At 42.4% G+C, this 26,505-nt stretch overlaps 2 protein-coding genes across 2 annotated transcripts in view; both read right to left on the bottom strand.

Moving 5' to 3' along the window:
• The window catches only part of NCMAP (non-compact myelin associated protein), a 60,222-nt gene that overhangs the window by 19,367 nt on the left and 14,350 nt on the right, over nt 1–26,505 (bottom strand). The window lies entirely within an intron of this gene.
• The window catches only part of RCAN3 (RCAN family member 3), a 28,952-nt gene continuing 13,305 nt past the window's right edge, over nt 10,859–26,505 (bottom strand). The window contains exons 3-5 of the mRNA XM_081962314.1: nt 16,085–16,258; nt 14,113–14,284; nt 10,859–12,448 (exon numbers count right to left, since the gene is read on the bottom strand). Of these exons, the coding sequence (XP_081818440.1) occupies nt 12,240–12,448; nt 14,113–14,284; nt 16,085–16,258 (555 nt within the window). The 3' untranslated portion in view covers nt 10,859–12,239. The remainder of the gene's footprint in view (nt 12,449–14,112; nt 14,285–16,084; nt 16,259–26,505) is intronic.

Here is a 26,505-nt window from a genome sequence, read left to right on the forward strand (position 1 = left end):
TTAAGACCATCAAAAATATGTGTTTTCCGATGGTCTTAGGCGACCCGTGAAAGGGTCGTTCGACCCCCAAAGGGGTCCTGACCCACAGGTTGAGAACCACTGTTCTAGAGGATTAAGATAAGACCCCACCCCCGCCTCCTCTCCGTGTGCATTTTGCTCCCTTCCTCTGCATCTTTGTCAATTTTGAATCCAATATAATGCGACTATTTACTGTTTTAGCGTCTTATCGTGCTTTTTATTGATTGTAAGCTGTCTAAAGTCTCTCTAGGCAAGAGAACGGGGGGCAGATAGGTCAAATAAATAAACAAATGCACAAATAGCACTTTCCGAAGATGTTGACGGTTACTGAAAAGCGACTGAAGAGAGTTCAGTTGCTCGACGATGGAAGGAAAAGCACTCCAAGTGTATTTAGAGATCCTCTGTGTCATCATGACAACGTAGAACGGAATTGCTGCCTTAATTCAAACTGACAAGTCACTTTTTCAGAGTGAAGGCAAGGATGTCATAGGCCATTTCCCCAGCAATAAGTTACAGCATCCTTGACTCATCTCCACCGCAATCGATCACCAGGAGAGGGATTCTAAATCTCTCTAAATTGCTGAATGAGATTGTAAATCACCAGTGTGGAAATGACAGTGCTGGGCTGACTCTAAAACAGAGGAGTCTCCAATCTCGGCAACGTTAAGACTTGTGGACTTCAATTCCCAGAGTTCCTCAGCCAGCTTTGCTGGCCGAGGAACTCTGGGAGTTGAAGTCCACAAATCTTAAGGTTGCCGAAGTTGGAGACCCCTGCTCTAAAAGACATAAATGGCCAAATTCTAATTCTGCCCAGATTTCTGCTAGTTGTATCTCCTTCAACCTGGTGCCCAGAAGTGTGGCATTCCAGCCAGTTCTTCATTTGTACCACTCTTCCAGCCTGTTCGATCCATGAAAGAGATGGTTTTTAAAAAATATCTCTCTATTTTAAAAAAATCCCCCCCCCCCGTAAAAATTAAGTTATGTCTTTATTTTATTGTGCACACAATTTACCTATCTTAGACCACATTAGATGAAATAGTCCCTTCTACATAGCCACTGAAGTTTTCAGTGACCTGGTCATTTTTATTTATTTAAAAACTATCTTTAAAAAAACACCCCTCAGCCCCTGCTCTCAGGCTTAAAGGAAAAACAAACCGCTTAAGTATCTATTATTAATGTAAATGTTTATTTGGTGTTTCTCTAACCAATTTTGTTGTATACATGATGTACAATGACAATCAAGGCTATACTACTATAACCCCACATCAATCTCGAACTGTGTATATGTAAGCTAAAGGTACTGATTAATAGTAAGAAAATAATTATTGACCCGTCATACAAAAGCTGCCTTAACAGTTCAGATTAATATTGATAAAATGCTTTAAACACTGCATCCACCGCCCCATAAAAAGCATACTCTTTCCTATGTCAGTGGCTGCTGCGCATCTCCCCTTCTTAAATTTAAAACCTGTACCCCGCTTTATTCTGGGAAAAAACTTTAATTGTCTGTATCTTTGCTCACAACTTATTGTAAGTTTTCAAGGGCTGCAATTCTGGGCCTTATCTGGTTTAGTTACTTAAATCATATCAATACCCACTTCGAAAAGCTCTCAAACAAGGTGACAAAACCCTAACTCCCAAGGAAAGAAATTCTGCCCACTCCAGAAGTGGGGGTGGGGGTGGGTGGGGGTGGGTGGGGGTGGGGCAGATAATTAACCCAGCCAGCTAGTCAAAATGTACTTTTGGCTTTCACATCCTACAGAGATTCCAATTTTTAAACCACCTCCTTCCTTTAAGACTATAAGCCTGTGTGTGAGAGAGAGGGGGGGGGGAATGAAAGAAAGAAAGGAGAGACTGTGTGTGTGTGTGTGTGTGTGTGTGTGAGAGAGAGAGAGAGAGAGAGACTGTGTGTGAGAGAGACTGAGAGTAAGACTAAGTATATGTGTGTGTGTGAGAGAGAGAGACTGTGAGAATGTGAGAGAGAGAAAGACAAAGTGTGTGTGTGAGAGAGAGACTGTGTGTGTGACTGTGTGTGAGAGTGAGAGAGAAAGACAAAGTATGTGTGTGTGTGAGAGAGAGAGACTGTGTGTGTGAGAGAGACTGTGTGTGAGAGTGAGTGAGAGAGAAAGTGTGTGTGTGAGAGAGAGACTGTGTGTGTGAAAAAGAGACTGTAAGAGAGACTGAGAGAAAGACAAAGTATGTGATTGTGTGAGAGAGAGACTGTGTGTGTGAGTGAGAAAGAGACTGTGTGTGTGAAAGAGAGACTGTGTGTGAGAGAGACTGAGAAAGACAAAGTGTGTGTGTGTGAGAGAGACTCTGTGTGAGAGTGCGTGAGAGAGAGACTGTGTGTGTGAGTGAGAGAGAAAGACAAAGTGTGTGTGCGAGAGAGAGAGAGAGAGAGACTCTGTATGTGTGAGAGTGCGTGAGAGAGAAAGTGTGTGTGTGAGAGAGACTGTGTGTGTGAAAGAGAGACTGTGTGAGAGAGACTGAGAGAAAGACAAAGTATGTGTGTGTGAGAGAGAGAGAGACTGTGTGTGTGAGAGTGCGTGAGAGAGACTGTGTGTGTGAAAGAGAGACTGTGTGAGAGAGACTGAGAGAAAGACAAAGTATGTGTGAGTGAGAGAGAAAGACAAAGTGTGTGTGTGTGTGTGTGTGTGAGAGAGAGAGAGAGAGAGAGAGAGAGAGAGAGAGAGAGAGAAAGAAGGACAAAGTATCTGTGTGTGAGAGAGACTGTGTGAGAGTGAGTGAGAAAGACTGTGTGTGTGAGAGAGACTGTGTGAGAGTGAGTGAGAAAGACTGTGTGTGTGAGAGAGACTGTGTGAGAGTGAGTGAGAAAGACTGTGTGTGAAAGAGACTGTGTGTGAGAGACTGAGAGAAAGACCAAGTATGTCTGTGTGTGTGAGAGAGAGACTCTGTGTGAGAGAGACTGAGAAAGACAAAGTGTGTGTGTGTGTGTGTGTGAGAGAGAGAGAGAGAGAGAGAGAGAGAGAGAGAGAGTCTTACGGACGCCTTTTGGCGCTTTAAGGCCACCCCAACCTCTCCGAAAGCACCGAGGGAAGAATTCAGATTCGAAGAACAAGGAACAGTTTGAATCGGCGCCCAATTTGCCTAATGAATTTGCGCTACCCAAGGCAGAGGGAAGCCCGAACACTGGCGGAGAACCAACGGGCTCAGCGGAGGGTCTCTTTCGGGGATCCGCTTTCAAAGATTTGGGAAAGCGGGGCGTTTGTTTATTCCCGGGCTGCCTGCGGGTAGAAGCCCGGCTAAAGCTTTCCTCAACGGGAGCCTGCAGGGGTTGGGGCGTCGCAGTCCAAAGTCCTCCGGGAGGTCTAAATAAGGACCGCAACGTCCTCCGACCCACCTGAGGGACCCAGGTGGAGAAGGGCGGCAGCGGGGCGTCCGCGCTCCCAGCACCCCCGCAGAAGGCAGGACCGTCGGCCTCGCCAGCCCACCACTGGGGAACCTCTCAGGTCCCGCTGCTCCCGCGCCCCTTCTCCGGGAAACCCACCAGCAAAGGGGCGGCGGAGAATGCAGAGGCGCGGAGCCACGCCGGGAGGCAGCTCCAAGCGGCTGAGCGTTCCGACAACCGCGGCGCCCCTCGGAGGAGGTGGGCGCGCTTCCCGGCGGCGCCTGCCCCTCTGACCCCGCCGTCCTCGGGGATGCCCGGCCCTCCCCTGCCCCGAGCCGCGGCGCCCACTCGCCTTTTCCCGGGCAGGACTCTTAGCGGGGCGCCCTGGAGCGTCTTCTCGCCCCGCTCGCCGCCATCGGTCGCCGCGCTGCTCGGGGTGCGCACCAGCCGGCCGGCCCCTCCCCGGGCGTCCTGCTTCAGGTGATGCGGCGGGCTGGGCTGGGCCGGCCCAGGCGGGGACAAGCCCGCTTCCTCCTCCCCCCCGGCGGCTGACCGAGGACGAGGGAGCCTCAGCGCCTGCTTTTTCTCCCAAGAGAAGGACGAGGGAGCTGGTCCTGCACCCCCTTTTATCTTCGGCCCGGGGGTGGGTAGGCGTGGTGGACAGGGAAAAGAGGGCTCTGAAGCATGTGCAGAGCGCGCTTCTCTACCGTTCGCTTTGTTAGGGCTGCATTGTGTTTTCCTTCTCCCTCCCTGCCCCTTGGTAGTGTTTAACTTACTAAAATGTATCCAGAACATTTGCTTTTTGAAATTACCTATGTATAGGCAGAGAGACAATAGACCTCACTGTGTAAAAACTTGAGTTACACTTCATTAAGCACAAAATACACCGGGTGCCCTGAAGCCTTATCATCTTGGTTTTACCCAAATAGCTTTTTCTGGTGTGTTTCTAAAATTATTTTATTTTGCATGTCATCTTGAGGACTAGTCTTATCAATGACCAGAAAAAAATTAAAACACATACATCCACACAAGTAAATTTTCCTTTCCAAATAAGAGAGCCAGTTCTGGAGTGGGTGAAGAGATGAAATGGGACTATCAAAGTATCTATAACTGAGTTAGTTAGGCACTTCTCTGTTGTAGTTTCTGGTGCAGGAGTCCCCCAAACGTTTGCAGCAGAGGAGTTAATAAGTCACTTCCCAGGTTCCCAGATCAACCTGCAAGGAGATAAATCATCTGCTTTTTCCATTGAACAGGTAGAGGAAACGTCCCTTGCTTCCAGTTCAGGTGTGGCTGGAGGCAAAGTTCCTAGGTAGCCTTGGAAGTTTGGTTGAGGCTGGACAGTAGTCCATATCAGAACATGGGCCTGGTACGTCACAGGCTGACTTTATATAACTTAAAGAGGAGCCACGTTTTCCACATTTATCTAGTGGTACCTAGATAAATAGGCACCACTTTTTCCATGCGCCTCGGCATATAGTCATAGCAATAGCATTCTTAGACTTATATACCCCTTCATAGTGCTTTTACAGCTCTAAGTGGTTTACAGAGTCAGCCTATTGCCCCCCAACAATCTGGGTCCTCATTTTACCCACCTCGGAAGGATGGAAGCCTGAGTCAACCTTGAGACCGGTGAGATTTGAACTGCCAAAGTGCTGGCAGCCGGTGATCAGCAGGAGCCTGCAGTACTGCACTCTAACCACTGCACCACTGTGCTCATGCTGGCCACATGACCACGGAAAGGGTCTTTGGACAATCCTGGCTCCCTCAGCTGACAAATGTAGAGTACAGCCTCCCCACCCCACCCCAAATCGGTAACAAGTAGACAGGGGAAATCTTTATCTTTACTCTTATAACCATCTCCAATTTGGTGGCCCCGGCATTGGTGTCCAGCACTGGCTAGGATGAGGCCTCGTGCCATTCATGTGCGACATTCCTGTTGCTTTGTGTGTGTGGAATGATGTCATTTCACCATTAAACGCCACTTCCCTTGAGGAGGCTTGGAAGGGGATTTTAGTAAAGGATGTGTTGGCTAAGAATTCTGGGAATTGAAACCAATACATGGGGAAGATATTGGTTCCAGCCCTGATAGGTGAGAGATGGGCTTAAAGAGGTTCCAGCTCACGATCTCTTTACGTAGCGGAAGACTTCATGTTTCTCTGTTTAGCTTATATTCATGATTTGCAAAGATATGTGCAGGTAGCCTTGGCTTATGAACAGAAATAGAGCCTGCTCATAACGTTGCGATGCTTGTGAAGTGGGTCATCATGCGACAGGCTCAATTTTACAACTTTTTGTTGCCGCGGTCGTTAAGCGAATGCATTGTTCCCTGTGGAACGTTTTTACCAAACACTGGAAAACACCATAATTGCCGAGTCTCCAAAATGCAGTCAAATAACCATGAGGGGGTGGTGGTGGTTGCGGCCACCAGAACTTTGGAAGCAATAGTAACTACATTTTCAGGTGGGGGTGGGAGTCCTGCTCCCTGTGGTGGGCATCCATGTTCTTCCTGGTGGCCTTTCAAACATGGCTTCTCTTGGAAACTGATCTTGGTCTTCTTTAACTTTTTTTTTTTGGCACTCAAACAAGCAGCACCTTCTCCCCACACCCTGCCCCGTGCCTAAAAGGACAGAATTGGATTTTCTTTCCTTAAAAAGCAATGATTAAAATGCACTCCAAAACACCCATCCTGGCAATTCTTCTGAGAAACTACATTGTAATGGAGGAGGAGGGAGCAGGTTGGCTTATTTATCCAAACGTTTGAAGGAATCTGCTCGCCCCTTTTTTCCCCCCCAGATGGACAAACCTTATTAAAAAGCGCAACTTTCGCTTCTGGGTTACTTTCAACATGGGCTCGTTTTGAAGAAAGGAAAGGCTGCAGGGCACACAATATTAGTTTCTTCGCCTTCTGACTCCCTCCTACACAAGCCGAGTCCTGCACAAGCAGTTTTAACTCTCTGCAGGTTTGCTGCCTTCCACCAAAGGGCCACTTTCTACATTTAGATGAATGGGCCTATTGATTGAGCTTCTCTCCTCTCGGCCTAAAACTGAAGCTGGAGGGACCACATGGCCAAATTCTCCTTTCGTTCATTGCTGAACTAATGGCCCTTCCTGCAGATTTAAAACAAGCATGTTTGCCCACAAGCTATTTTTACTCCCTGCGTAGGGAGCGTAGGGAGCGTTTTCTTTTTCCGCACAGGGCTGCATTCCACATACTGTATCATCTCTCCCCCTCCCCACCCCCCCACCCCACCCCAAAGGCATCTAATCCAGCAAAAGCTTTTTAGTTGATTTTGTGGGACATTTATAAAAACGGGATGGGGGGGGGTCTGTGTCTCATTTCAGTTTAGTTTTTCATTTTTCTGAAGTCAAGCTCAAAATCCTATTGTGGACATGTCAATGATTTTTTTTAATTTTAAACAAAAACTAACTGATTTCTTTGTGTTGCTTTTCTAGTCCCCAACCTGAAATTTCCAGTTTACTTTAGTTTCCTGGTAGTCCATGTTAATGTTTTTCAAATTTAGCAACTTTTAAGACGTGTGGACTCTCAGAATTCCCCAGTTGGTACAGCAAACATTGGTAGTCTTTCACATCAAATAACAAATATTGAAACCTATTGAAAACTTTCCTCGTTGGCATGCAAGTCCAAAGTTTATTTGGAGCTGTGCAGGGATATTCAATTCTGATCCTCCTCCAGGAGGCCTGTGGAGTTCCATTTCACAAAAGACTCTTCCACCTTCTTTATTTTCACAAACATGAATACGGCCATTTATTATTATTTTTAACTGCAAAGAGGATTAGCAGTTTGCTGGCGAGATAATAGCATTATACCCTGGAAATGCAACAAGAGCTATGCGTGAGTAAACAGTAAGTAAATATCTGCAGTTCTGGAAGAAAGAACTGTCACGGTAAAGTAGGGGAGGGGGAGGCAAAGCTTGTTAAGATTTATATAAGGCAGAATAGGCCTAAATTAGCCCTGTTTAATGATTTGCAAGACTGCCGCTCCTTATCTCTTTTAATTGAATTGTGTTAACTGGGGAAACAATTACGTTTCACAATGGCAGACTCCACATCTGGATGATTTTGTCATTTGTTCATTCAGATTCTCTTTATATACTCTAATGGCTGTACAATGAAGCCCTACGAACACACAGAAGCAAAGATAAGCAATATTTTTTTAAAAAAAATCCAAAAGCCTTTTTTCACAGATTTAACATTTTTCCTGCTGCCACTGTTAAAGACAGAATTTTATTTACAGATATTACCTTATGAAGACTGGATCCCTTCCTTCTATTGACCTTGAGACATGCAAAATACTGGACTAATTAACCATCTACTGCTTCAATAGCACTGATCATTTTGTTTCCTGGTCAGCTTAAACAGAAATAGAAAGATCAGAGTTTGTTGAAAGATAACACAGATCACGTCATATCACATGCCTGCAAATACTGTGTAAGGCAAGCCATGGAATATGTTAAGTCCTTACAAAGCATGGGAACGGCAGACAGAGAATACCAAAATTGTGTCCAATCAGTCTCAAAGCCAGTTCTGTTTTCAAAATGGCTCATCAGGTGCCTATGAGATTCTAACGAGGCAAATCACAACAAAGCCACCAGTCTCTTTGGTGCTGTCGGTGGAAAAAAGTATTAAAACCTGCCTTTATATAACATTAAAACTCTCATGTGTAACCTTAGGTGGGTGAAATGGGGCATCATAGGGAAAAACGTTTTAACAAAGGTACTTCAAATGGGTGAAATTATAGAAATGTGTCCAAAATCCAGGATCCATGACTTTTGTGAAATTGAAGCAGAGCTGGTATCAGTCTCAGAGAGTGAGGAGGTTGGAGAGGAACATGGGCCAGTCCTGGAGTCTGGTTAAGGCTCTGATGAGGGCTCTGTGTAGGAGGCTGAGATGGGGCCAAAGTCATATGCCAGTTATCAGTTGCCTTCAGAGTTGAAGATCAGAGGGGCAGAAGAACAGCTGGAGCCTGTTCCCGATGTACGCATGCGCAGAGCTACCAGGAGAAGGGGACAGAGTTAAGGAACAAGGGCTGACTTGGGAGTAAAGGCACAGGTGGACGGTGAATGGCCTTTCCCAGAGGGAATGAAGAGGAGCAAAAGGGGAGTGGAGTTTGCAGGAGACAATTTGTTCGTTTAATTAGTGAAGATTTGTTCGTGACTCTCAGAGATTCCTGGCCAAGTATTTTCTTGTATAGCGCTGCGTTTGGAAGATATCAGCCTGGCAGCTCTCCAATCCTGATAAGGCCTGTGGTTATAAAAACACCCTTGAAAGACTGTGTTCGCCGGGACTTTGCTGGATGTGAATGAGAGGAATTCACATCAGCTTAATAAAAAGGGGTTTTGTTGGGATAAGGAGTCTGCTTCGTGATTTGGTGAAGCCTAGGTCAGAACACTAAATTTATTTTTATGAATGAATACAAGATGTCCTAAAGCATTTCCTTTGATCAGCTCCAGATGTTTGACTGTGCTATACAGTTCGTCATGAAGGACTGGTTTCAAGTCAGATACATCTTTGAATATCCACCTGAATTTTTAAGAACATTTGCAGTACATTAGAGCAGGGGTCCCCAACCCCAGTCCAGGGACCAGCACCGGCCCACAGCCTGCCAGGAACTGTTTCACACAAGCAAGCGAAGCCCCATCCGCCCACCCCCCACCCCCACCCGGTCTGTGGAAAAACTGCTCTCCACAAAACCAGCCCACGGTGCCCAAAAGGTGGGGGCCGCTGCATTAGAAGTTCTCTCATTATGAAGGTATTGAGGAATCTGGTAAGGAATGATCTCCAAAATGATGATGCAACTCACTTGTTCTCTAGGACCAATTAACATGCATAAAATAAAAACTGCAGACAAAATTAAACCAAATTTCATACTTGGGTATGGCTGCGATGATTTTCTCTGCTTACTTTCCTTTCTTGCTGCACCTCTCCCTAAGAGGTGCCACAACTATTTTACAGAGAAAACAAGGCAATTCAATGGCCACATATTCTGTTGTCCTCAGAAAAGTTCTGCTGATCACCATCAGTAGAGATAAGCAATCTTCTCTCTCTCTCTCTCTCTCTCTCTCTCTCTCTCTCTCCCTCTCCCTCTCTCGCATTTTGAGAATACAGTTGAGAATGTAGGAAGTAATGAAAGGCTGAGACCCCAATCTCCACATTCTACAACAGTATGCTAGCAAAACTCACAGCTGTGAGCTTCTCATCACATTGCTCTATAACCCATCAGCAACAAGAGAACTAAGCACACAACTTCACCAATGCAGAGGGTTAATGAGATTCTTGGGTATCATTTAATGGACTCTAATTTTGCCCAAATGGTGTTTAGTACTCTACAATATACCCCTGTAGCAGAGGTGGGTTTCAAATCTCAGCGTTATAGGTTTGCTTGTGCTTGGTGCGCGCCGCTTCTGCGCATGTGCAGAAGCATCCAGGTGGGTGGGTGGAGCCTCCTGCCACCGCCACTACTGATCCAGGCCGAACCGGGAGCCACCTACCTCTGCACTGTAGCAGGGACAAAGCAGGCTCCTCACATTTACTGTCAATAATCAATGATTCTCTATAGAACAGGGGTGTCCAAACTTGGGAACTTGAAGACTTGTGGACTTAAACTCCCAGAATTCCCCAGCCAGCCATGCTGGCTGGGGAATTCTGGGAGTTGAAGTCCACAAGTCTTCAAGTTCCCAAGTTTGGACACCCCTGCTATAGAATAAGTATACTGAGTTTTGTTTTGACTTCACATCAGAACTGTGTTACATTGTGGGAAACTTCAGCTGGGTTTTTTGTTCTTAAAATAACAGTAAAAACCAAGGTTTAGTCTGGCAGCATTTAGTCACCTCCTTCTAAATTAATACATTTGCATCAAAAGAGCTTACAGTTGCATAAGTTGTCCAATGATCCTTTAGAGTCTCATATATTAGATGGAGAATTTAACTGCTTCAAGACCACCCAGTAAAATTTAGTGATACACGAGTTTTAAAATTAGACATTGTTGAACTACTACCAATGCAAAACCCTGCTTAAAATTAAATAATACTATCCTGAATCACTATAAGTATCTAGGCATCATGTGTGATTTCCTCACTTTTCCTTGTGGAAAAAAATGCAATAATTCCAAGGGATTTTTTTGTTTCTGGGAATTGGGCCAAGAAGAGGTTAAAAGATGAGCAGCAGAACCAGAGCTGCTCCTCTTTTAATCTAAAATTTTAACTCTGTGATACAAAAATTTAATGGCCACTAGGGGCAGCAAAGAGCACAAGAAAACTATATGTGCTGCCATCTGGCGGTCATGTGCATTTCGGCTGCCGAAATCTAACAGTTCTAAGAAAAATAGGATAACCATCTCCAACTCTAGGCTGTATCCACAAAAAGAGAGAAGATGAAAAACTGACTCTGCTGCCCTATATTCAATTTGGATCACAAACACATCGGTAGTAATTGATGATTATAGAGATAAAGTAGAACCCAACACCTCCTGTATCTGTTTTTCCATTTATTTCAGCCATAAAAAGTATTTACTTTCAGACATGTAGTATTACATAAATAATTGAATAAAGGTGGTATTTTGCAGAAAGACATTGGGAAGAGAAAGGCAGGCATAGAGAACAATTTGCACAACTGGTCTAACCTTATTTCTCAAGTTTCTGTGCCTGAACGGTCACCTTCCTCCTGCATAGCAGAATGCAAGTTATCTTGATGTACCTCTTTCCTTTCTTCCTCAGAAATAATGAAGCTACATGATTTGATGCCGAGGGAGAAAAAGAAAATCAGGCAATAAACAAGCAATTCAACCAGAAGCTCACTGGGAAAAGTTGACTTGCATTCTCTATAAGACAGCAGGCGGATTCACATATTGCATAAGACATGATTGCAGCTGGTTTCTTTTTGGCTTAGCTTCATCAATAAACCAGGTTACTATGGCTTGTAGAACAAACCATGGCTAAACATCTTGGCACAGCATGTGTGAACCTGATCCTAGAAATGATAAATACATACACAAATGAAAAACAGTTGCAGTGACGGGAAAGTGAAGATTGAGAGGGCTCATCTACTCGCTTGGCCAACCAGAATATTCTGAAAACGGACAATGAAGAAGAAGCTGCAGGAGGAGATACTCCTTGCTTTGGGAATATCTCATGTAGGGCATAACCATAGTAGGTGGAAAACTACAGATCCAAAAGATGTGCTCCAAAGGTAATGAATCCATTCTCCACTGTATCCTTATAGGCATTTCAATTTTTTAAGTTTCCTAATTGCAGTGGGCAGAAAAGAAATATTACAACTCCCAATTTGTTTTTGTCTTACACCAATTCACAAGAATACCTTGACATTCAACACACACAACTATGGCACCTATAAGAAAAGAAAAACAAACAAACAAACAAACCCAGAAACCACAAAAACAAACCTGCTTGAATATTTGATTCTATCACCTCAAAAACAGTTTGAGATTCTCCTACTGATAACAATGTACATTGTACATTACATGTATAATTTGTCACTAGATTACTTAGAACATCAAGTGAATCAGATTCATGGTATACACCAGCACACGAAAATATGCATGAGAGACTCACATACAAAACCATGTGGTAGCCCATATATAAATGGCAGCAGCCAAGTTCCTTCGGCCTTACAAACACCAAGAGGATGGTAACACAGATCACCAGAAATGGCACTCTCCTAGGATTGGCAGCCTAGTGGATTTGCTACATCTTGGAAGTTGACCTTAAAAATTAAAGTGCTCTTCAAAATGTCTTCTTGATGTGAGATGACAGCAAGAGGAGTCTGTTGCTGCCACGCAGGGTGCAGCAATGCAAATGGGAGTAACCATCCACTGCCATGATTAAATAGCTTCGAATCAGTAGTGCATCCCACCTCCTACTTCTAGCATACATTCGAGAGTTTTTGTTTCACTTATTAAGGCGGGTGGTGGGTCCGGGCGCCGAGTTTGCACTATCTGCTGCTTGGGATTTTTCACTTCCTCTTCCTCTTCAGTTTCACTTTCACACACGTGGACCACGACGCTTGGGGTGGACTCGGTTCCAGCATGAAGCTCGTACTTTTCCCCTAGAGAGTATGACAGACATGGGACATAGTAAGCAACTCTTTATCCTCAACCCTGACGACTTTAAGACGTATGGACTTTTAAGTCCCAGGATTCTCCAGGCAGCTTGCTGTACCCTTGCCATGGTAACCATACATTCCCCAACTGCCTCTAATTCAGGGGTGCTCCTGGTTCGGGCAATCCTCTAACGAAGATTCTGCATGCAACAAGGAGGCTGGTATAGGCGCAACAGTCCCCTTTGAAGTCTTATGTCCAACTTCACAAATAGGGTCTGAAATGCAGTACTCTGTGGTGGAACAGCATCTCTTCCAGCCACCAGAATCTCACAGGTAACTCTAGCCACTCTGTCTTGTCTCCTCTGCCTGGGACCGAGAGTGGTGCCATAGTCAAAACCTGGGTGGGCACATCATCCCAAGCTCTTGAATGATCATACCAATTATATACCGATTGATAATCTCTGGGGCCCTCCAGAGATATTAGACCAGGGGTGTCCAAACTTGGGAACTTTAAGACTTGTGGACTTCAACACCCAGAATTCCCCAGCCAGCTATGCTGGCTGGGGAATTCTGGGAGTTGAAGTCCACAAGTCTTAAAGTTCCCAAGTTTGGACACCCCTGTATTAGACATTAATGCCCCAATGCCTGTGCTGCGGGAACTCAAACCCAATACAGTTCAAGGGCACCAGGTTGGGGAAGGATAATCAGGGCTTTTCCTCTCTAATACAGGATTAGGATAAACAAATTCCCGGGCAACGCTCGGTTATCAGCTAGTAACCATTAAAGGACTTGAAATATCCTTTAAGTCATAATAAAAGAAATCAATTGATCTTCATTTCATGTTTGTGAGCTCCATGAATTGGCCAATCTGTAACATAATTTGTTGGTCTAGGTAGGACCTTGGCCTCTTCCAGCTTCAGAGCTCTTTAAGCTAAAAGCAGGTTTTCATGATAAGCATAGCAAATAGGCCAGCAAATGTCAAATATGACATCTCAGTAGTATAGTTTTTATTGTCATTGTACAAAATAAATACAACGAAATTGGTTGGTTACCATTGAAACATAATAGTATATTGGGGGCTTTGGGCTCAATTATATGGCAACTGTTCTGTGAGACCCTATAAAAGTTGCATCTGCACATCTATGTTTTGTTGAAAATGTCCAGACCAAACATAATTTCTAATGTTGGATTTTCTCCCTTACCAGAGGGAGCCCCCTTGTGGAGTATTGCGAAGCCATTACCATGGCAACTCCACTGCGCTGGACAGTAGAAGTCATTTTACGTCAGTACAGTAGAAGCCATTTTAAGGCACAACAGACTGTATCTTAACAAAACATCCCCCCTCCCGAGGTATATTAGGGGTGTCTTACCCCCATAGTATTTGTTTCCAGAAAGCAAGTGCGTTCCAGAGTTATGCTGGAACGAACAAACACGCACACCCCCGTATGTATGTATGTATGTATGTATGTATGTATGTATGTATGTATATAACATCCATCAAAGTTCATATTCATTAATAGCCTACAAAGAAGCCTGAGTCTTCCACAAACATGCCCATTTCTAAAACGGGTCATCCTCATCTTTGACAGAGGTGAATTCCTCAGTACTAAGGCCTTGTATAGAGACAGATGCATCAGTACAGAACATGGGAGAAAATAAACCATTCCTACCAGGCCCCAATTTTGAAACAGCACAAAGCAAGTCATAGTTTATCATAGGAGTAGCATCTTCACTCTGTTTCCATCCTACGGGTGGGGATGCAGGAGGAGAGATCAGGAACTGTTTGACAGGCTTGGGGGGCAAAAGGTAAGACTTGTCTCCCACTTCACTGGGCACCTGAACCTGAAAGAACAAATGTTGTCAGAACAGTAAGACACATAATACATCAGATTTGATTTTTATTTTACAAAGTCTCTCTAGTCCTGCTTTCTCCTTTAATATTTCCACTAAAAATGTTGGGAGTTGTATATATTTTTATATATTTATATTTATTAAATTTATAGACCGCCCCCTCTCCCCAAAGGGGTATAATATATCACATCTAGAGGACGCAAAATTGGGAAAGCTATAAAGATTATTTGGGGTTGCAAATAATGGACAAGACACTGGATTCCAAGCGCACAGTTAATTTTCTTCTAGCCATTTGAGTTAAACAGTTACCAGGGTAGTTAGTAAATAACATATTGCTTGAGCCAGATTAAGGGTATATTTAAGTACCCATCCATTAAGTATTCAGTATTCTAGCAAGAAAGGTCACTCCTATTTTATTTTACAGCTGCGCAAGCTGCTGAAGACTCTGCTGAACCAGTGCTAAGATTTTATCTCCTGCCATGGATGAAGTAGAATTTTTGGTCACCTTCCAATATTTTTAATAGCCTACATAGCCACGTGGACAGGCCTACAGTTTTATGGCGCACGTTGCTGAATTCTGAGCAGATGAGAAGGGATCGGAAAGAAGGTGGGAAGATTCAGTGTAGGGTTCCATACACTGCAGAATTTCTTGCCTATTTGTAGGACTGCCACAGTGGAAATAAAGAACAGAGACATTCTGCGTAACTGATGCAGGGCACAGAAATCATCATTATCATCTTTTAATGACCCCATAATCCCTTGCGGGGTGGAGTCTGGGCAACTGAATGAAGCTGAGCGTTTACTGGCCGGATGCCCTTCCCGTCACCAATGCAGAGTTTTGTTCAGCAGATATATATTCTCATTGAGGGCACAGAAATAATATCCTGTAAAAAAATAATCTTTTTTTTTAATGCAGTGTTCTTTGCCAAGCCCAGAGCACTGTGTGTGGCCTTGTGTGGGTGCTTGTAGTATCAGGCTGAGACGGTTCTGATTTTCTGACCATTCAGATATAGCAAATCGCAGCACATCTGCAAGAAACGTAATGCTCCACATGCAGATGACTTCCCAATAGACAGGATTTTCTCTAGCCATTGTGTTTGTCAGCTGTCCTGACGAGTTATTTCTGAAGGATGCATTTACTGTATTTTTCGGAATATAAGACGTATCGGAGTCTAAGACACTCCAAGATTTTGAAGAGGCAAGTAAAAAAAAAAGTTTTTGCACTCTGCAGACCTCTCAAAAATGGCCCATTTTTTGTCAAAAAAAGGGCATGCATAGCCGTTAGGAGGCGTATAGAGTTCTCTTGGCGGCTGGGGGGAAAACAGCCCGTTTTTCGCTCATTTTTGCCCTCCCCAGCCCTTAGGAGCACTCTTGAAGCCTCCTAAAGGCTATGCACGGCCATTTTTGCGAAGTGCGGCAGGATTTCGGGAGGCCAAAAATGCTGTATGCATTTATAACATACACCCAGATTTTCACCCTCTTTTTTTGAAGTAAAAAGGTGCGTCTTATACTCCGAAAAATATGGAAACTTCTCCAAGCCTGTTTTTGTGGTGAAAGGACTACAGGTACACTATGAAAGCAGCTTCTTTTGCCTCAAGAGCATCACCCGGTAGGCAGGGTTTGCCAGTAAGGATTTCAAATGGACATTTAAAAGGCAAGATAATTATGCTAACTAACTAACATACAAACTATTGTACTAGTAGACGATATGGAGCAGAGGTGAGGAGGGCCCCTGGGAACTATTTCTGTTTTTAATAGAAAGCAGGGGAGTCAAATAAGAAACACGTATACCTGGGCATAATATAGCTTCAGTTTCTTCCCGTTGAAATCTGCCTCGTGGAGTTCTATCCGTGCTCTGGCTGCTGCTTCTGGATTGCTAAAGTTTATCCTTACTCTTCGGAAGCTTTTAAATAACTGGAAGGTAACATGAGCATCGTAGATTGTGAAAAGTGCTTCAAATCTTTCCTAAGGATAGGGGGGAAAAATACATAACAAAGGTATCTCAAAGCTTACTTCAATACACAATCTTATCTAGAATGTTGCTTAGTTGGTTTTTCTTTTTACTTTTTATTGCAATATCTACAGAAAAACACAGGCTCATGTAATTACAGGTTTTCTTGCATTTAAATAACCTGTATTTAAAAGAGCGTATAATGCGATGTTCATACTGCCATCTAGTGGTTGCTATTATCATTATTATTGTTTCTAGAGTAAAATATATACAGTAATTGAATAATGTCATCAGGTCGAAATTGACTCCTAGCAACCACAGAGAGAGACCTTCTCCAGGATGATCAGTCTCGACCTGACCCTTCAGGCCAACCAATGATGCACCCACTATAATCTGCAACTAATATGATGAGCATCCGTCAGATTTTCATTAAACAACTAACTGTTATAGCAATTCACACTTTGAAAGCCTCTTAATTCACTATGGATTTAACATGGTTGCAGATGAATCATGCATATAGAGACATTTTATCTGAGAATGCTTTACAGCAGGGGTGCCAAACTCAAGACCCACGGGCTGGATCCGGCCTGCAGGGTGCTTAGATCTGGCCTGTGGGCCTGGCCTGCAAACAGCGGACCAGCCAGTGGTGCCTCTACCTGTAAAAACAGAGCTCTACTGGCAGAAGGCTGCAGGAGGCCACTGTGGCCAAAACAGGAGCCTCGATGAGTGATGTCGAGCTGGCCACCCCCCCTGGCCACACACCCCCCAAGTAAAAAACAACCCTGATGCATCCCTGAATGAAATCAAGTTTGACACCCCTGCTTTACAGTGTTGTCACAATCATAGGAATCCCATGAAATAAAACATTGGAGTCGAGATATTATAGATTTTAAAGGTAATCCAGTGATATTAGCGTAACAGGCATTTGAACCCAAGTTTCAGATTTGCAAAACTAAGATTTACTTGGACCAGGCTGAATCTGTAACATGAAAAATGCCCTTTATGTTTGCTTCAAGGCAAGTAGTTGGCTGCTCTCACAGATGACTGGTTTGTACAAGGCGTTAAGCTCATTTAATTTTCATACCTGTACGTATTGCACCTAAGTTGGATATTACACGAAGCCCATGATTTTCAAACCATGTGCCAAGGTGCCTCAGGCTACCACAATTAACTGACAGGAGCAATGGAAAATAACCCAGACTTCTAATGGATACTGCACAAACTTCCAGGAGAGTCATGAAAAAAATGATTGAGACACTAAGGGCAGGACGAACCAAGAAAGTTTGAGGACGTCCGCATTAAAAATGATGAATTTCAGCATATAACTCACATAACTTGCCTATGGTTGCAACCTTGCTTTTCCAAGATTAGTGAAACCTTTCAGTGACTACCTTGGTATAAAAATTGCTTCTCATCATCATCAGTTTCTCTCTTCCAGCATTCCAAATTTAGAATTGATGATCCTTCCCAGGCAGATAAGAATCACGGTGTAAGCAGAATTCAGTAAGAATTCCTCAGCGTTTATTATTTCTCTAAGTCAGAAAAAAAGAAACGGCCTTCATCCTATTATCTTCCAGATACAGTACCATATGCTGCTTCATCCAGATAATAAGTATTAATGTTGTTTTCCCCACAAACAGCCACACTGCATGCATTTTAGACTGATCCCTGAGTAGTCAGGGCAATCAGAATTGTACTGTATTTCCAATGTTGACCTGCTATGCTAAGCATTTTGGCAACCCTAAAGGCAAGATCATATTGGACATGAGAAAAATAAACTTAATACAGAATGTGCATGAAGGCGACTCCTTTCTTAAACCAAGGAAGATTTACTGAAGAATTAACAAAATGTCCAATATAGCTGTACATCTTACTGACAAATGGAAGGTCTTTTATTTATACAGATTTTTTTATTTCCCAAAATGAGGGATTAACAATTATTTCCTCTCTTTCCTGTTTTCTGAAACAATAAATTAATCAGTGAACCTTAGTGCTGGCTTCCCCTCTCAGCCTACATCTATCCTATAGTCTGGGATATCCTAGTTTCCCATTCAGGTACTAACCAGGTTTGATCCTGCTTGGCCTTTTTCTCCTCTTGAAAAGTCAAGGACAGCTTAGGGCTGCTACCTGCTACCATCAAATACGGTCAATATTTGCATAAAGGTAAAGGTTCCCCTTGCACATATGTGCTAGTTGTTCCCAACTCTAGGGAGCGGTGCTCATCTCCAATTCAAAGCCGAAGAGGCAGAGCTGTTCGAAGACGTCTCCGTGCTCATGTGGCTGGCATGACTAAATGCCAAAGGCGCATGGAGCATTGTTATTTTCCCACCAAAGGTGGTCCCTATTTTTCTACTTGCATTTTTACATGCTTTCGAACTGCTAGGTTGGCAGAAGCTGGGACAAGTAACAGGAGCTTGCTCTGTTTTGCGGCGCTAGGGATTTGAACTGCCAAATTTTCTTTCTTTTTTTACATTTTTTTTTATTTTTAATTTTCAAAACAAACATAAAGAACCCTCTTCTTTACGTACTGTAGAAAGTGTATCAGTTGGTTACAAAACGCTTTCGTGCATCTCTTCCACCGTCATCAAGTTTAGTTCATATTAACTCTAGTATTTTATCGCAAGTGTTTATACATATAACCATCATCATACCTCCACTTTTATTTGACTATAATTATTTAAACGTCCTTCATCATAAAATATACCAAAATTTAGTACATAACCACATACTGGCATTTCATTTACTATATCTAAAATCCTCCAATAACATTGAATCCTTATGTCCTATTCTAGCTAAACATCCGTAATATTTAATAACAAAATTTTCTAATCCTCCTTTCAAAATCACTATTTACAATTTGCATCCAGTTTCCTTATACCCATACATATATATGAATTATTATCATTATCCTTTCTTTATTTGACGATATCCTATATCATAACATTTCCCCCCAATAATCAAAACTTAACTGTGTCTAATTTAATTCTTTTTTATTGTTATTATTATTATTAACCTTTATATATAATCCAAAAGGATTTCTAGCCTTCTCTTCATGGTTATCATTCAATATTCATATCCAGTAATTGCTTATCATAGCACTACACATTGTATACATTATTATCATTATCAATGTTTTATTTAACTATACCTATTATCACTAAATTTCACTAAGTTTAGCTAGTTTTGAATTATACTCTTCCATCTATCAACCTGTATCTTTCCAATAACAAAACACTCTCATATCTTCTGCCATTTGTGGAACTAATCTGCTAAACATTTTCTTAATCAGATCTGTATGGACTTCTCTTAGCAACTCCTTGCTTGTAAAATCTCTCATGTACTCTTGATGCCCTCTTTCTGTTTCCTTGTTCAGCATGTCTTTGATTGTCAGCAGTGTTATCAATATTTTTGCCGATAAGATTCCATAGTCCATAGATTCTTTAATGTTCTCTTCTTCTTCTATATCTTGAACTTTGGAATAAATCTCCTCTCCATTTAATTCCTCTTTCGATATTCCATTCTTTCTTTTTTCAAAAAATAGACCAATTGCCATAAATGTCAACCAGTTTAATCTCTTTATATTCATCTTGCACTTCGGTTTTTTTAGTTTCAATCACCTCATTTTGTATTTGATAAACATCCTCGATTTTTTGTTCCAAGTAATCCAGTTTTCTTTCCATTCTCTCCTCTGTATTTAATAATTTTTGCAATTCTGCAAATATTCCTTGCAGGTTTGAAGCGTCTACATTCTCCTGAGATGCCATATTATCATGCACAGCTGCTCTTGCTTGGAAGGTCAACAAGATTGAAGCATACATTCACAAAGACCGTTGTTTTCACTTCCCATCACTCTGTAGCCAAGCCGCAAGTCTAAACAAAGAAAGTTCCGCCTGAATACACAAGCTCCGTTCAAGAAAACTTCCCAGCATTCGAGTAGCGCAGCGCTGTTAAAAAGTTTATTTTTTGTAACTATTTTATATTTCAAATTGAAAAAAGTAATCCTTTTCTAATGAATTAGAAAAGTATCCACAACAATGAGAGGAGAAAACTTTGTTCTATAGATCACGGAGAGTCACAAAGAAAAGGTAGAAGAAGACTTGATCCATCCATTTTAAAAAGCTTGTAAAAATTCCGTCCGTATAAAAAGCATTAAAAAAAAAAGATAACCACTGTCCAAAACCATTCCAAATTTAATTTTGCCACTTAAATCTTCTATTCTTCAATTTAAATTAATTTTTAAGTTTTTACCGGCAGACTCGTTTTTAAAACAATAAAAATTCCTCACCAGCTGGAAACACTTTCTCTTTCCATAGCCTCCGTTTTGGAGCTGCCCTGACTTCATCAGCCTTGGCTAGATTTTTTGTCGCCGGCTTGAAGAACTTCTCTTGCTTCTTTCAGGGATTTTGCGATATCCCCCACATCAGTAAGACGTATTCTTCTTGTTCACCGTCTCTTCGGGACGGTTTAGGTCCATTGGACCCCCCCAGTGACAAAAGTACTGGCTGTGGTCTCAGAGCATTGAGACCACACAACCATATCGTCGCGACGCTGGCCCCACCTCCCCGAACCGCCAAACTTTCTGATCGAAAAGCTCGGCGTCTTAGCCACTGAGCCACCACGTCTTCCTTAATATTTGCATATCTACCATTTTTTCTTTACTAACATGCTGGAGGCATCCTTAAAATAATGGCATTTGCGGTCATGTTCATACATATACAGTTACAGGCAATCCCAAAAATCTTGTTAATTCTCTGTCTAATGTTTCCTATATCCAATGTACAAACTTTGTTGAACAGAACAGTGGCAGAAATCACCAGAACCCAGACTGGTGAGATCTAACAAGTCAACTGCCTGTCCTCTGCATAAGCCAAGTCTGCTAGCCTGCCATGTATTGGGGTTCCTTTTCATTACCATGTAATTTTGAGAGTTAGGAAAGTACAGAGTAGTCTGGTTGTCAGCAGTGGACAATCCTGAATAAGATTCGCACCTCACATGTCGTCTGCCAGGACACTTTGTATAAATGGGGCATAGTATCCTCCCCTCAGGATCACTATAGGATCTTATGTCAAACTGAAGATCACATCATGACCTGAGGGCATGTACCGTGAGGGCATGTACCGGCCCAGTATCTGATTTTTAAAAAAATATAAACAATGTTGTGCTTCAGTGGTTAGCTGGCTTGGATATTGGTATTTGAACATAGATCTTTTTAACACTTATATTTTATTGTGTTTTGTCTAATCTAGGTGAAATGTTAATATATATTGCTAGTCTGTGTGTGATATATCATATGCTGAATAAATACCTTATTTTTCAAAGTATAAGACATACCTTTCCCCCCCAAAAAAGAGGGTGAAAATCTGGGTGCATCTTATACACTGAATACAGCATTTTTGACCTACCAAAATCCTGCGCCCTTTGCAAAAATGGACGTGCAGGTGGTTTATAAAACAGACATTTTATAGTCTGAAAAATACAGTAAATAAACTAATCTGCCTTGTTAACCATGCAGCATAATCTACATTTAGAATTCCCCAGTCAGCAAAACTGGAATGCTGGGAGTTGAAGTCCACACATCTTGAAGTTGCTCAGGATGAGAAAAACTGGTCTAAATTCTTAACATTTCCATTTCATGAATCACCAGTATTGAGCACATCTGCCTGACTCATTGTTACTAGAGGTTTATTTTTTTCACACATAGGGCTAAATAGGAAGTTTCTAGAAAAAGGGGGGGAGGGGGTTAAAGGGGCGGAGTATCTGGTATAATCATTCTTCCATTAGTGGCAAGAGATGGAAATGGCTGCATTAATGCCCTTGTAGGTGACTATTGGAGCATGATTAGTGACTGAACAAAATGTTTAACCCCATACTAACATCACAAATGCAGGTCACATAGATCTCTGGAAATCTCTCTGCCCGCAAGAAAGAGGACCCGTTTTCGATTACAGAAATGATGCAGCGAGAAAACATTAAATTTGTAATGTTTATAGTTGATCAACTCCTATAACTCCTTTTACAGCCGGTACAATATTACCCATTACTGAACAGAAATACTGGACTATCCCACCTCTGCAGAAAAGAAGCCTTTTAAAACCGAGGTCTGCTTCACTCACGCAGACCCCAGCCCACTCCACAGACAGAACAAATACAAGCCAGCCTGTTCCATTTCATGATTTCCCAGCCAGTCAACCAGCCACCGCCTGGCATGTTATTACATCAGCTATTACATAATTCCCCTCTTCCATCCGAAAGCTGTTAAGCCAACTGCTTTCAAAAGTGTACATGTATCTGATTTATGGCCACGTTATCAGTCTTTTTCCCAGAGCGCTGGGCGGACGCTTGGGCTTTCTCCCGCTCTCCCCCTCATCTATTTTGGAGGTCAGCAAGCTAAACAGCCACCTATTGTATGTGTCCTTGGCAGAATCACTGAGGCAAAGAAATTCTCATTTATGGATGCCCAGGGCGATGTGCAGCCAAAAATAAATGCCACCTTCTTTCTCCATTCACCCTCTTCCCTTTTTGGCCCTAGTGCAAGAGGACTCTCCCTGCCCTACTGCCAAGGTCAGGGGAGTGGGCCTATGAATTAAAAGAAGGAAGGAGCCCTTGCAAAAAAAAAAAGAGAAAAAAAGGAAGTTCTCTAGCACTGCATCATCTCTAGCTAGGTATGCTCGCTCAAGGCGACCTTGTGCACCATTTCTTTAAGTCACTCTGTTTTTTGGAACACCGGAGGGAGTATCCTGCAGAGGTAGCCAAGTGAATAAATCAGGATTACGGGGACAACGAAAGGATTGCAGGGAACCAGATCAGCGTAATCAGAGCAGGTTATTTTTCACCATGAAACACTCCCCGGATTGGTTGTTGCCTCTATGCTCCATGCAATGAATGAGGAAAAAAATAACTGTATGAGTGTCGAAAGAGAAATGTGCTACACAGGATACAAAATCAAAATAAGTATTCTTACGATGGGGGAGGGGGCATCATCCCAGGTACGTATAAATAATATTAGAGTAAGGTAGAAACCTTAAACATGGCTATTTCATTTTTAAAAACCAAGTTAGCAGAAAACACCAGTCAGACAAGATATTTCTTTTTAATGTATCTTTTCCTCAAACTTAGAAATTAAGCAGACCAGAGGCCGCTGATCCCAGAATAATTTGATAGGATGTAAGCAAGGCTGGTTTCAGATGGTGGAAGATCAAATCAGATCAAATTCTATTTCTGTCATTGACTATGTACAAAAAGCAAAAGGACAAACACATGCAACAAGACAATGTATCACATAAGGAAACATCAAATGCTACCATCAATGACCAGCATTTGAGGAGTGCAATGCTGTATGTTTTCAAGAGAAACCTGGCATCTCTCAAAGATATTTCATAACTTTGAACAGATATATGGTAATTATCATAAAATGCATTAGACGGAGATATTTTGTTACAGAAGGAAAGGCTAAATTCCACTTCATCAGATGATGAAAGAATACTTTTAGTAGCTGGCTCCCTTCCTACCCCCAGAGAGTGATTATTGCACAGTCCAACTTTTATTATAGGTCTGGGGGACTTTGGGCCAGCCCCTCTCTCTGAGCCCAAACCACCTCACAGGGTTATTGTGGGGGAAACAGGAGGTGGGAGCATTTTGCACACTGGCCTGAATTGAACAAATAAAGGCAGAATACAGTAGTCCTCAACTTGTAACGGTTCATTTAATGACCAAAGTTACAACGGCACTGAAAAAAGTTTGTAATATGCTTGACGTATTTATGACTGTTCCAGTGCCCCAGGGTCAGGTGACCAACTTTTGAGACTTTCTTATAAGCAAAGTCAATGGGGGAAGCTAGATTCACTTAATTGTGTTACTGCTTTAACAACTGCAGTGGTTCACTTAACAACAGTGGCAAGAAAGGTCGTAAAATGGGATAAAATTCACTTAACAAATGCACATACATTTAACAAACATACATACATATATTATATACATCACATATGCAGTACCTACATACACACATACATAAACGTATTTGGATTTTTATTCTGCTCAGTCTTAGAGGCTCTGAGGGGTTATTACACCAGCTTTTCAAATTCATCTCCTCTATCCCAATTCCACATTTTTATCCCATCTCAGGAACAGAGAGTGTTGTCTTGGATCCTAACCCAGTGCAAGGAAAGGGATTGCTGTGTCAAAAGCACTTGGCCTCCATCCCACTCCATTGCCAGGCTCTTGGGTCCCATGTGTTAAAGCAGCCTTCTCTACCTGGGTTAGGACTGCCGGCCGGCCAGTAATTCTGGAAACCACACCCCAGCCCACTGGGCAGTCTCTGTTTGTTTGTTTTGTTTGTTTTTATTGGATTTATATGCCGCCCTTCTCCCAAAGGACTCAGGGCGGCGTACAACATTAAAAAACACACATCCTGAAAAGTTAATAAGAAATTAAATATATATATCCCAAAAAACAAATCAAATTTATAGAACAATACATTTAAAAAATAAGTTAAAATTAACAGGCCAGGCCGGCTTGCTGGAAAAACCAACTTTTTAGGGCGCGTCGGAAGGACCGGAGGTCAGGGATTATGCGAAGCTCCGGGGGCAGCTCATTCCAGAGGGAAGGCTCTGGAAGGGGTCGCCAGCCGACACTGTCTCTGGATGGAAACAGGTGCTCTAAAAACACAGAGCATGTCTTCACATTGGAGTCCTTCCCTAATAATGTTATCCCTTCTGCTGCCTCTGGGCAAAACCTCCCCCATATCAAGCCACTCCTTTTATTCTTTCACTCTGGATCTAGTTTCCATTCCCCACCCCCACCCCCTTCTGTTCAATCATGTCCAATTCTTTTTTTAAAAGAAATATATTTTTTATTATTTACATATAAGTATATCGAACACAGTGTGACTGTCCTGGGGTTTCATCCTCCATAGAAACCAAAGTGAAAAACAAATAACATACATACTACGACAATCATGTCCAATTCTTGAAGAGTGCCTGGACAAGTCTCTGTGGTTTTCTTGGCAAGGTTTTTCAGGTTTTCCATTGTCTCCTTCCCGGGGCTAAGGGAAAGTGACTGGCCCAAGGTCACCCAGCTGGTTTTGTGCCTAAGGCAGGACTAGATCTCTCGGCCTCCCAGTTTCTGTTCTGATGCCTTTATATCGAACTGGCATCGTCCATTCCTTTCCAGAGGGAAATATCTAATAGAACTATCTTTGCTATTCTGTTTCCAATACTGCATTTAATGTAGTTCCTAAAAGGGCCAGATTCATTTCCTACCCCATTGCCTCTCTCAGGGGTTCCCAACCTTATTTGGCCATGCCCCACCTAAAAGGCCATTAACTTGGTTTAAACAAGGTCCAAATTTCCCCCATTAAAAACCAAATTTCCCACGATGGGAACCACTGGCCCAGCTCTTCTATAAATGTCTAAGAAACAAGCTGCATTTTATTCAATGAACCCACTTCTAGGTAAACATGCCCAGAACTACAATCCACTCCATAGTCCAGTATTTATCTGCCCGTCTTTTTTCCTGATGTAAAAAAAGCCCCAAATGGCCATAATTATTTAGTAAAGTTATAGCATGATCAAACAATGTAATTACAATCTCTGGCCCAGCAGGCTGGCTCAGGAATTCTGGGAGTTGAAGTCTACAAGTCATAAAAAGGCCACGATTCCCCACCCTGATTTAAAGTATAGTCCTTGGATCTGTGAAAGCTAAATGATTTGCCAGCCCATGTTGAAAAATAATACAATATTTTATCCATTCATTAAACGTATATGCCACTCATCTCATTAGCCAAAGCGACTATGGGCAGCATATGAATAATTAAAATTCAAGTTTAAGAGAAAAGTCCACTATCTAGTGAAGATTCAACCAGTTCTTTCTGGATCCAGTCCAACTTTCCAACTAGTGAATAGGACTAGTCCCTATTCAGTTAATAGCGCCTATCCTAAGCAAGAGCATTTAAAGCAGGGGTGTCCAAACTTGGGAACTTTAAGACTTGTGGACTTCAACTCCCAGAATTCCCCAGCCAGCTATGCTGGCTGGGGAATTCTGGGAGTTGAAGTCCACAAGTCTTAAAGTTCCCAAGTTTGGACACCCCTGATTTAAAGCAATCTATATTGCAATGAATCATATTTTAAAAAGACGTTAAATAAGATGTTGGAAAGGTTTACTCCGCTTTCTAAATATCTTTCATGAATATAAATGAGCACACAGAGCTCCTTTAAAACTGCATTTCACACCGCACTTGAAACAAGGAAGAAAAAAACATGTTTTG

Source organism: Natrix helvetica (assembly GCF_964273705.1).
Source record: "Natrix helvetica genome assembly, chromosome: 9".
Taxonomy (NCBI): Eukaryota; Metazoa; Chordata; class Lepidosauria; order Squamata; family Natricidae; genus Natrix; species Natrix helvetica.